At 35.4% G+C, this 12,978-nt stretch overlaps 1 protein-coding gene across 5 annotated transcripts in view; it reads right to left on the bottom strand.

Annotated features, from left to right (window-relative positions):
* Positions 1–3,370: 3,370 nt before the first annotated feature.
* Positions 3,371–12,978, bottom strand: part of PPP2R5C (protein phosphatase 2 regulatory subunit B'gamma) — an 85,393-nt gene continuing 75,785 nt past the window's right edge. For 3 of the 5 annotated variants that reach the window (XM_087747713.1, XM_087747715.1, XM_087747716.1), the window contains 3 exons: positions 11,921–11,993; positions 9,488–9,628; positions 3,371–6,297 (listed from right to left, as the gene is read on the bottom strand). In XM_087747713.1, coding sequence (XP_087603839.1) covers positions 6,166–6,297; positions 9,488–9,628; positions 11,921–11,993 — 346 coding nt within the window. In that variant the 3' untranslated portion in view covers positions 3,371–6,165. The remainder of the gene's footprint in view (positions 6,298–9,487; positions 9,629–11,920; positions 11,994–12,978) is intronic. The other 2 variants (XM_087747714.1, XM_009467158.2) reach the window with 1 other exon arrangement.

Genomic DNA, 12,978 nt, shown 5'->3' with positions numbered 1-12,978 from the left:
AAGCGTGTATGTCCGGCTGGGATACTAGGAATCCAGAAAGCCCAGCCACATACCCCAGCTCCTCCGTTTTTACCTGGAAAAAAGCATGCCTATGCTCAAGTAGGCTCCTAAGGGGTTTAGGAGCGCAGTTTAACGTTTCTTAAGTAATAGAAATCTCAAACCTTCTTCTCTGGAAGGAAAATGATCTGTTCAGCAGCCAAGTTTCAACCATGAGCACCAGGACTGATAGAGGTGATTCACTGAAAACCAATCAAAACCATATAATTCCACCCTCTAAAAAAAAAAATATTAGAAAGGTAAACTTTATTTTTGACGAAGAAAAATAGTGTAGATACTCATCTGAATATTCTGTTTACAGGATATAGTTACTGAGATTGCATTTAATACAGCACTCACCTATTTCCATTTTCCAAAGTCTAGTTTGCTCACACCCTATCATTCTTTTACAGACAGGTTATATTTTAGGATTACATTTCATATGAAAAAAAGAGCTATCTTTGCTAGGCTGTCTGAATTCCACCAAGGCTACCCCATATCTGGTCCTGCCTGACTGCTTTCCAGTCAGGGGAGAATTATCTACTTCTTACATCCATATAGTGCCAGTACAGGCCAAACATCCACAAAACACAGGTTAAATTAACATCCTGACCTTCAGGATGCTCATTAAAAGGGTGTTGATAATAATCTTAAGCAACCTAGATAAGTCTCAAATGTAACTTGGCATCTCTTAGGAGGTTAGCTCAAGCTACGTTTCAAACTGCTAGCATGCACGTTCTTCTAAAACAGCTGTCATCTGCTGCACCAAAATGTCACAAAATTTTTGTAGCTTACAAAGCAAGATACAATATTTCATTGCTATAAAATTGCTGCCAGGAAAAAATGAGAGTAAAGTAAGGAATTAAAGAGAAGAAAGCAGAACAGAGATAGGAAATGAGAACTCACGTAATTATTTGTATACATTGCTGCTGAAGTGCAGAGAAAGCAGGGTCAAAAACCCCTAAGTCTCATCTTACTGTAGGTTTTAAAACCAGAAATACTCCATGTGCGACAAGACTTATGGTATAAAGAACAAGTCTAGGATTCTGATATTTAAATGCGAGGCTACTTGCAACTAAAAGCCAGGGTAGGTAAGACACTTTGTCTTCCTTTAATCACTTCAGCCTTATCTACTGTGCCAAAGGGGGAAGGAGGAAAATGCTGTAAATTAAGTTAAAGGAAATCGAAGCAAAGACAAGATAAACTAGCTTTTTGCATGAGTTCTTATATTCAGTTAAAGCCTATGAAAAGGCTTTTAGCTTGCTCATTCAGGGTGAAAAACATTTTCCTTTGATGTACCTCTAGTTAATTCTGAATGTCCTTTTCTTGGATACAGAAGAACCCGGCCCTTCTCACAGGTATGCAAGAAGCCATTGAAATCAGCCATCCAAAACGCAAGATTGTCAATATGACATGTTTCCCCTATAATTTAACTAAAAATAAGTATTTCAAGACAGACAAGAGCTGCTCCTGGCAAATGCCATACAACATATGGAGAAAGAAAACCTTTTGCATGTTATAAAAGAAACAACTCCAGCAAGAAAAAGAAAAAAAGGAAAAAAGATCTCTTTCCTATATTTAATAATAATTTGGTAGTATTTGAGACCAAAACAAAGCAAAAAACCCAAACAAGCCACAATCAGAGCACATCACTTGCTTTCCCATCTCTAACCCTCTTGCATCTCTAATTCTACAGCCAGAGTACTACAAAAATTACTATGCAAGGCTTTCATGCTAGCATGAACCCGCTTAGTGGGGTCTTCCGGATCACAAAAATGCCTAAAATAGTTTGAGGCAGATTACACGAATACCCTTCTCCCCCTTGCAGCAAAACAGTGGAAGCCCCCTCCCCTCAGCACCATGGGGCTGATGCTTATGAAACGCCAGGTCTTGGGTGTGCAGTCCTCCGCTTGTGCGGGAGTGAACGCAGTCCCAATAGGACTGGGTTCAGAGAAAGCCAGCTGCAGTCATGCTGCTCTTACATTATTCCCTCCTCACATAATTATCTTCTTTAGCTCCACAGTACGTTCTCCCTTGGGAAATTTTTCATACACATTTTTTAACTAAATCAAAGTTTTATTTCATAAGGTAAAGACAGCTCAAGCCAAGTCTCATCATATAAAAGAAACTATAATCCAGGGAGACAGCGATAGGGTAATTAGAATGGCATTTCTTAATTAGCTATATGCAGTCTGAGTCTCCACAATCATTATGCACAGTTAAGGACAAGATTTAAGGAGCAGAAATGCCCCACTTTTAGGTACATGGTCCATAACGGGATCCAGAACAATACTCCGGGTAACCTGGAATCATAGCTATCTCCTCTAAGTACCATTTCTAAGGTACTAAAATAGCTTCCACAAAGCAAACCAACAAACCTCCAAACACAAGCATACTTGTGCTACACTAGCACCTTCCTTTCCACTTCTAAAAAGCCAAACCAAGTAAGCAATGCCAAAAAAGGTTGTTGGTCAAAGCGCCTGAGCTTAATGCCCTTAGAGAGAAAGGATTGAAGTTCACTTCCTGAACATGCTTGCAACTCAGTAAGGTATTTATAGCGAAAAAAATGCCATTACTGCCAATGTTTTAAAACATTCTATTTTGAGAGATATTTGACCCTAATTTTGTAAACTGAATGACCGAATCCTCAGCTGTTTCAATATCCAGTTTTTGATTCATGATTAAGCTTGGGAGTGCATGCGATGAGTTTACTTCTGAGCTTATACAGAAAGCTATTTCTTTCAGTACGCAAAGGCTTCATCTATAACTCAGATCTGTTACATTTATAACTCAAGAAAGTACTCAGATATTGATCCCAGGCTTCCGTGCACCACCCCGACCCACCCAAACCCACCACTTAGTGAAAGTCAGCTTTATGTAAGCAATTTCCTTAGCTCCTTTGAAGATTTTTATGGATTCCAGAGGGAGACAATTCCTCCTGCAAACTTAAGTTTTTTCCTACATCCTTGCCACCTGGCCACGTTACCACCTACCACACTAGAATCCCTAATTTTATAGCTATTTTGCTTGAAGGCTGTCAATACAAAAGTGCTACAGGGGAAAATGCTATGGTTTGAAAGGTGTGTCTTTCATATTTGTAGAAAGGAATTTGATCAATCTCCAGTCAGTACTGACAGTTGTTCTAAAAGTTACGTCTGCTTTTTCTGCTGAACATCCATTATTCCCCATTTTTTACTAATGGCCTTTCCATAAGATTTTTTTTTTGCTTTTGTGAAATTTATGAAATTTTAATTTGCACAGCCGATTCTGCAACAATGATAATCGAATACACCCCCAAACACCCTGTGCTAAATGTAGTTTCATGATGAGCAAGTAAAATTCACATGTTCTTTATTATCCATATAATACACCATTTTTTTTAAAGTTTTAAAATTAGATAAAAGCATATTAAATGGCAGGTGTATGAAGTTCTTCAGAAACAATGCCAGAACAAAAAATTGAATTACAAAATGTTAAAAAATATGTAGGTACATTTGAACTTAACATTCCACTAACGCATAATGTTACAGATATTGTCTAATGAAAAATAATTGTGCCACTTACCTATTTTTGCTGTTTCTAGGAACTTTTTATTCTGTACATAGGACAATTCTGTACAAAATATGAAGTCTACATTTTTATTACTTATTACCATAAAACAAGGTACAATGTATGTACAATATTAAAATGAAGCCATACTAAAGCCACACTAAAAAGACACTTGTAATATTACTTTTGACATTCCTGATGTACAGGTGTAATTTTGGAAAACGGGGAAAGGTATCAGACACAGAACTTTATGAAGAACAACAGTCACCAAAATTCTACTTTAATTTTTCTTTTTATTTTGGATGTATTAGTTTCGGAATGGTTTAGTACAGGATTATAAGTAGCATATAAATATTGATAATAAACATGCTAAACCATTAGTGGTGATAGGTTTTGGAATATTGCCTAAGTGTTCAGTGGCCCAAAACTTCAATTATGAATTTATGGTGAACTTTAAGCCTTTAAAAATACCATAATACTTCCCTTTTTGGTGAGTGTTTATCTTCAATAAAGAACAGAAATAAAATCCAGACAGTGAAAGATGTTCTTATACGTTGAGCATCACACAATCAATCAAACATTGATATACAGGTTTGTTTTTTTTTTTCCCCTTGGGTAACATAAGAATAATTCCTTTCAGCAACCTCTTGCACAAACATACTGAACACCCAAAATCAAAGATAACTGATAATCTACCAGCTAAAGATGGAAGTTCAAACAATGGTATATCAAAATACATAGACATTGCTTTACACAATTAAAAAAGCACCCTTTTTCCCTCAAAAGGAGAAGGCATCTTTAAACTGTTTTAATATAGTTTATCCTAATGGTAAAGCATATTCATTTTCAAGTTTTACAGGAAATGTTTTCAGACACAGTGGACATTCCACTTAAAGGTTGGGTTGGTCTTTAAATTTAGTTATTGTAAGCCAATATTTACCACCCACAATTTTCTTCCAGTAGACAACATAACAAATATTGGAAATCGAATGTTAAATGCAACCAACAAACAGCAGGCACTACATCTGCACAAGGTTACTATGAATGTCTGCTTTGCGCATTTGTTTTTTTTAATGGATGCAGGAGACGTTATACTTCCTTAAAAAGTAAAACAAAACTATTTTTAAAGAAGCCACGTTTTTATCTCTTTATGCATCAAGACATTAAACATTAAGTTCTATCATGTTACTGCCAGAGACGAAAGAAACTAATCACCCATTTAGAATAGCAGAACACATTTCAAACAGCTTGTAAGCAGGATAAGTAAGTCAAAATACTGGCCACCCTGAGAGAAATCAAATATTGAAGACAAAGCACTATATTTTTAAAGAGATTTTCCTTCCGTGCTTTTCCATCTACAACAAAAAGCTCATTACATGCAAGTAATCTTGTGGAATATATAGCAGCATTTGAAGATCATCAGCAACTCAGATGCATTTTCAGTTCACTTGTGAGGTGTATTTGCAGCACATGTGCTCTTTACAACAACAACAAAAAATATTGTCACGGTAAAATTACTATTATCTCCTCAGCTCTTAGACTCATCTAAAAAGAAGCAGAATGGAATTCAAGGGTCTGTTGTTCTTCTTATTTTAATAAGCTTATGATGTTGTGTTTCCTGAAAGGTTACGTTCACCTTTCAGATAAAAACTGATGCAACTGAAATCACGCATAGTATCTGCCACAGAATATTGAACTCCTAGAGCCCAAGAAAAATGCTGAGTATTAAAAGCTCAGATAAGGGAGAAAACAGTGAAAGAGTATTTATTGACTTGAAAAAAAATGTAAAATGAAATTTTATAGTCAGTCTATTCCCAGTCATAGTAAAAATTTTCATTTTAGGAAAAATTCTTCTACCAGTTCATTTCTGGAATACTGGTGCCGTATTATACACTAAAGACTGGAAAATATGGCTTTAAATATACATAAAGTATTAGGACATGGTATATATAGATATATATCTTTATCCTAAGTAAAGGAGAAATAAATTTACAGAATTCTTAGAAAGGAATGATGATTGAGGATTGTCATGAAAGTTACCAGTTTGTAAGCCATGTTTTATAATACGAAAGAATAACTGTGTATTTTCAAAACTGCTGGTATATTACAAGACAGCAATAATGTGGAAACAACTGTAAAGTTGAGAAATCCTAGAAAAAGTTTAATACTTAAATTTGAAATAATTTCACTTTTGAAAACACACATTTATCATTAGTACCAACTATTGGTCATTCACTTATTTAGACAGAAAGAGTTTATAGAATGCTTTTCTCAAATATGAGTATAAAAACTGCATGTTATCAGCTAGCTGGTACTATGATAACACCTCCGGGAAATTGTGTCCACTTGATTATAGTCAACCCAATATTCTGCATATGGACTTGGGTAATTTACCATTGTTTGAACTACTAATCTTGAGCTGCATACTCTATTAAGTTATTGCCGACAGAACTGGGTTGAAGAAAGCTTTGACTTTGTGTGTAACTGATTGGTATGGCACAAAAAAGTAAGTTCTACTGTAGAACTGAGTCCAGAAAAAAAACAACCTGTTCCTCCAAAATAATATTTCACTGTAATAGTTTAATGCCCATCATGTGATATTAATTCGTCAGCTCTGCAATGTGATTCCAAGGCTTTCATGGTATAGATATCCTGAGGCAGTTCTGACTTGCGTCGCACAAGAGGACGATCTTTTTTCTGATCTTTCTGTGCCTGAAATAAAAATAGAACAAAATTGGCCAAAAATACTAATTACTAAACAAGCCCTTAAAAATACTTCTTGCACATCAGTATGTTCACTTACGGGAAAAGAAATAAAAACATATGGGGAAAAAGTTTATACTTTCTCCTCTTTACCCCATCAGCTACCCAGTTGCAAGTCTCGAAACCATTTTTTTTGCTAAGAGGAAAAATCAGAAACAGCTAACAAATTTTAAGCTAATAACAATCACGACATTACTACCATCATTATCACTTGATAACATTTTTAAAAATTGTCACGTCTTCTCACTTATTTTTCATTTTGTATGTCTCTACATTTAAGATAAACGATCTTAAGTTTTTTCCATGCTTCTAATTACTCGCAGTATTCGCATATCTGAAAATTTAAGGTTCTGATGTATTGTTTTATTGACGCTCTCTCAAAACCAGACAGTATCCCTATCAGAGTATCCTGAAACTACATAATGGTGTCTTTATATAGTCCCCATGTCCATCTCACCTACCCTAATTTGCCTGCTAGATCAATGATGTTTATTCATGTTTTCCTATTAAAAAAGTCCTTATAAAAACTGATTGGCTTTTACTTAGCCATTGATTTACTAGCATGTTCAAAAATTTACTAAGTCATGGTGGTCAAGTTTTATTTGTAGCAAAGAGTATTCACTAAAAACACTCACATAGTCTGGTATAGTAAAAAATTCCTGGTCTACTTTCCTCAGTCATTCCATCACCTCTTCAGTATGGACATTCTGCTACATTGCCAACCTCTGGCATAAACCTTACTTTCATTGAAACCGTATAGATCTTTACACAGTTCCTCACTTCCGAAGTTTTATTTAAAAAAATAAAAACTAAGCTGTCCTTCTGCCTTGCCGTCTTTTTTTTTTTTTTTTTTTTTTTAAATTGGTAACTGTAATACCTCTTGTTTTAGCATCAATATCTGCTGGTACTTAGCAAGGAATACGTAACTATCTTTCCAGTGTCCTCTCAAAGACTGATGCAAGAATGGTACCTAGCTTGCTTTCTGCAATACCCTAATCCTCAATCCTTTTCCTGCCTGGTGACCCAGACTTATCAATCCTCTTGCAAGCTTTATACTTCTCACAGATTTCTCTAAGTTTTTCTAATAAGAATTCCTATTTCAAACCATTCTATTAGCTCTGCTAGGACAAGACCTTTATCTTTGAAAAACAGCCTTATAACCTTCTAATCATCTCATTTACTTCCTGCACACTTTCTGAGCAAGGAAAAGCAGGAAAGCATGCACTTGGAAAGATGGCTAAAGAATGCTTAAACAGTTCCAACCCGTTTCATAATTTTATTTAGTTCACCATTTGTTTCTTTTCCATTAGTGTCACTTTTTTAATCTCCACCCCTTCTAACAATTGGGGCAGGGGAGGAGAGGGAAATCAAGCTCATCCATAGGAATGCAATGCACTCATTTTCCAGCTGGAATGCTATCAATGAAGCTGTATATAGCCCCAATATTATAGCTCTTAAAGTTGAATTCTTTGTAGAGAAGAAGGTAAGACCTAGGTAGAGTCCTTGGTTTTCATTTGGGCTGCCATTACTGCTTGCGCATTTTATATTGTATAATACTGGCCGAAATCCCCAAACGCTTCCAGCAGCTGGGACTGGGAACTTTGTTCGTAACTGCTTGTCCCAACTACTTTTCTTCTAGAACTAATGTTAGAGCACTCAGAGTTAGGAGGTATGAGTTTTAATTCCTTCTGGCCAGGATGGAAAGTGAACCAAGGTCTCAAATCTTGAGAAAATGGTTATGCACTAGGAAACAGCATATTAAAAGATGGACACTACCATCATCACAACTCTAAGATTAAGCAGTACTCTTTTTATTTAATAATCTTATATGTACCTGTCTCCACTAGAACTGGTTCTAGGCTCTGGAGCTAGTGAAAGGAGGACTCTCTCCCCATCATGTGGGCCTGGCTAAGCTACCCAAGGTCTGAAGACAGACAGAGGTTTAATAAGCCTGGTGCTCCTCACTGACTAGCTCTAACCAGCATTCCCATTCAGGGCAATGCTACCCTCATTCATTGCTCCGGACAGGCATGTAATTTGGCCCCCAGGACTTACATGTAACACATAGGGTTCCACTGCAGAGATAAGTGTTTAAAAAACAGGAACCACTGAGCATGTCCTGGGAGGCATTCCAGTGTTTCTTTTGATTTTGATTTTTAATCCAAAATGCCATAGTACAAATAATAAATAAAATATAATCTTGCAGGATAATTACACTGGAATTTTAAGAAAGTAACATAGGAGGCTAGGTTGACCATATGCTTATTTTTATTAAATTTCTTGTTTGATACATTGGTTCAAATTAACAGACTTTATCTCTGATCTCAACCAGTTTTTCAGCTCCAGATCACTTCTCTGGTCTTAAAACTTTGCTGGATTTAGAGATACTCATATTACTGATACTCCTACCAGACATCTTAGTTATACTACAATGCTCCCTGGCACCTCTCCATTTTCCATCAGCTCCAAGTTTAAATCTCTAGTTTGAATGTCAGGATTCTGGTTCCACTTAACTGAAGTTAAATTAAAAATACCTGAAAAATCACTAAGCATTAGCTAAAGACGAAAAGACTGGAATGACCTTGAGATTCCTTGCCCTGCAGCAGGTAGTGGAATGTGACAGATGGTGGACTGAGGAAGACGACCCATGAGTGGGCAAGACAAATGCATACTTCACACATTTTTTTTTTTTCAAAACATAGTAGCTTTAGCCATTAAGAAGGCTCTGAATAACAAACAAACAAAAACGTCACCACTAGAATCCGACTATATTTTATACAAGTTTTCCTTGCGAAAAAACAATTTTGTTATATAGAGAAAAGAACATGATGTGGTAGATTTTAGCCATATTTTAACTATCCTTAAAGCATAATCATTGTTCCCACCGTGACACTAAAAGCTATTTCTAAGTGAAAGGAAAATGAAAGCTTCTGTAGTAGAAATGTCAAAAGAGACCACACAGCAGATTCACAGGCATTAGAAATATAACACTGTATTCCTGGCTGCTACAGTATCACTTAGAAGTAGCAGCTCTAATGAAGTTTATTACTCTAGGATAAATGGTTACAGAGCTGAAAATATAACCCAAGTTTATGTCTAGGATTAACAGTTGCTTAAAAAAAAAATTAATTTAGAGTACTTTGTTATCTTCACATGGCTGTACCTGACAAGCCTCTTCTTTCACTGTCTTTTTCAGCATCTGCAAATCTTCAATTAAAGGCCCATCTGTTTCCATTGCAACAGGACTGTTCAGCAAACTCGTGTCACTATATGTTGGGTACTAATAAAATGCAAAGTGTTAAAATAATGCTTCTTAGTAGTAATACTTAAATACTAAGAGTGTATTTAAGCATTTGAATGCTATGATTAGTTATTTGAGATTAGCTTCAATATCTTATGCTTCCAGGCATCAAGTTAAATTTTAAAATGGAACTCCGATACTTTCACTTGGCACAAGTGTCATGTTGAAAAATACAGTCAGAATACAAAAAATATGCTTTGATTATCTGACACTGAATTTTAAAATATTCAGATTTTGCCAGTATTGAGTGTCGTCTTTGGCAATCATTTATCTGAAACTTTATTAATACATTGTCTAGTGATTTGTGAACAGTGTAGCAATCCAAACACAATGATTTTACTTTCTGGTGCACTTTTGTGTTGGAAGAGAAAATACACTGTTATAAGGCCAAATATGGTTAATATATATTTAAAATAATTTCAAAACAAAATATTAAACTTTTCTGTCTTGAGAAAGTAAAACAGCCATAAAAGTCTTTTCGGGATAAAAAACATCTTGTAGAAACACTTGTATAACATCTAAAGCTTACTGTACAGCAAACTCAATATTTTAAATTCTATTTTAATTCAGATGAGGTGTATGCGGTCTTGAAATCAAAACTCATTTACGAACACACACACACACGTTTTCATCCATTTTTCCTCATAAATATTTTAGTATTTGAGTGTACCAATAATGTAATACAGATGAGACAAACTAGAAAAAACTGACAGCAAGGATTTAGCAAATATAATGATCTAAAATCTTAAACTGTATTCTTGTCAAGCAGAGTCAGGACTAGCTCTGAACAAAAAGAACTGTCAGTAATTAGACAAATTAAAAAGTTAATAGAAATTCTAGGAAAAAGCCCACACCTTAAAAATCTATTATACAGAGTGCTAAAAGCATTTATATCCTTACGTCAATTCAGTCGAGCACTCAAGTGTTCAAAGTAATAATTTTTATTTTAAATTGCTTCCAATTATTAGCCCTCTTCAAGCATACTATATACAGGTTGTGTTAACCAGTTTCAGAAAACGTACACAGTGACAAAAAAATTACTTGGGGAAAAAAAGGAAATTTACACTGTAGAACACTAAATTTTACTACTACAAGTCAATCCCCTTATTTAGCTGGACATGCAGTAGTTCATCATTGTGGTAGCAAACGACCAGATATATCAAGTACTCTTCAAGCAAGGCTTTTGTATGGCTTATCTGATTAGAGGAATGTTTTGTCACTGAAAATCAATTGCTGCTTTCAGATGAATGGTTCTTTTTTGGTTAACTGATCTGTTGTTAACTGACATTTTGTTTAACAAATTTTATTTGAGCAGTTTAGTAATTGTTCCCTGAGAAACGGCACAAGAGGAAAAAAACATTTATGAAATTCCTCCTCCTTAGAAAAAAAAGATGACCCCATACTTCTGTTTATAGAGTACCGTTACTCCATCTTCCACCACTTTAAACTCAGCTAGGTGATGTTGGAAAGATACAGTACTGTAAATTTCTTGCTGCAGTATAGTAAAATTCTGGCTGCGAAGTAACTGAAATGTTTGGGTTTTTTTGCCCATAGCAGCAATCTGTATGATTGAGATAAAGGAAAACTGGCAGCATTCTCCAAACAAATTGGGGGGGGGGGGGGGGAAACCCACACAAAAAAACCAGCCCCAAGCCAAACCATCCCCTTCTCCCATAATTTCAAAATATAATGAATAGTCTAAAGGACCTTTGTTTCTTTATCAAAATTCCAGTTACATCAAGTAATGCCTGACAGGATGTTTTCCTTTTAGTAAGAGCCTGAGGTGCAGGTTCACCAGAAGACCGGCCCAATGCAAGTATGAGAACAAATGCAGCAGACAAGAACGTACAACATTACTTTAATCCATTTGACACAGAGGAAAACTGACCAGCCATAACTCACAGTTTGCAGAAAGATCTCTTTTGTAATATATTGTTTGTAAAACAGCTTTTCAAGAGAAACCAACTATGGCATCTCTATATTTTCCATAATTTTGCACAATAACTTTTCAAACCGCAATACAGTATATCTCCTATTATAAGAAAAGGAAAAAAGTACTTCATATCATACTTTTCAGAAACCTTTTTTTTAAAAAATAATTACTTGCACAAGAGAAAGGTTACAAATTTTAAAAGTACTTTTATTGTATATCTTTCATAATACAATTAGTGAAATTGCTTTATTTCCATGATCAGTCAGACCTGTTTCCCCCATTGATATTTAACAAAACTAAAGTATTTAAACATGAACATGTTAATCTTTTCTAAATACCTGGGGATTTGATTTGGCTAGATTTTCTATTTTAACCCATGCTTCTTCCCGTTCCTTCAATTTTAGCTTCTCTCTGAAAAAAAAAATTAGAAGCAAAAATGGCAAAAGCAGCTTTGTGAATCTCGCATCACAACTTGTACACTTTCTTAAATGTGAAGAAATTTACTAGAAGAATTCAACAGAATAAATTACTTAGCTATGCCTGTTTCAGCCTACTGCCTAAAATATCACTTACTGTTGACAGCATAATTTGCATCGTATCAATACCCCATGATCGCAAAGCAACATTAAAAAGGAAAAAACTTATATTTTCTCACGAAAGCAACAAACTGGCTGAGACAAGTTTATCTTTAATAACTGTACATTGTTAACAGAGTTAAAACAGAAAGAAGTCTTGATCTATGTTGAAAGTGTGTCTGTGTTTTAAATTTATAGTGTTTGAATTCTATATTGAACCCTAAGAAACTAACATCTGACCCTAAGAAACTAACATCTGACCCTAAGAAAAGGCAGAGATTCCTACTGTCAGCTCAATGGCTTCAGGTAATAGTTTAAAGGAAAAGGCCCAGAGACATTTTGAATTGAACACTAACAGAGAAGTACCCAACAAAACCACACTCATTCAAGGGAGTCACAAGCCAAGAGGGATGACATGGGATGCCTTCCCCCCCGCCCCCCTTTTAAATTAAAGCAGGAAAAGTGTGTTTCCTTATGCCTAATGTAATTCAAAATGGTAAAATCTAGGGGTTTTTTCCTTTCTTTCTTACAGACTTATTGCAGAGACTAGAATGAACACCTGTCTTTGAAAGGTGGTAGAGTTTAAAAGGGCTTTGAGCTTACACTAAAAATGCTCTCAGGCTTTAATGCATAGAGCAGATGACCCAAATGTAAAAAAACAAACTAAAACAAAACCAAAAACCCAAACAGTTATATTCAAGCACATACACAATTTGCCTCCAACTCTCAATTAAGTTAAGTTTGGGCTATTGCGTCACTCGGTACTCTGCCTGCCTTAGTTCACATTCAAAATGCCACCAAAAAAAACCCAACCCAAAACC

This window comes from Nipponia nippon, unplaced genomic scaffold (genome assembly GCF_047370975.1).
Source record: "Nipponia nippon isolate SJK-2023a ecotype South Korea unplaced genomic scaffold, ASM4737097v1 scaffold_11, whole genome shotgun sequence".
Taxonomy (NCBI): Eukaryota; Metazoa; Chordata; class Aves; order Pelecaniformes; family Threskiornithidae; genus Nipponia; species Nipponia nippon.
Note: the sequence above shows the minus strand (reverse complement) of the source record. Positions and strands in the feature narration are given on the sequence as shown.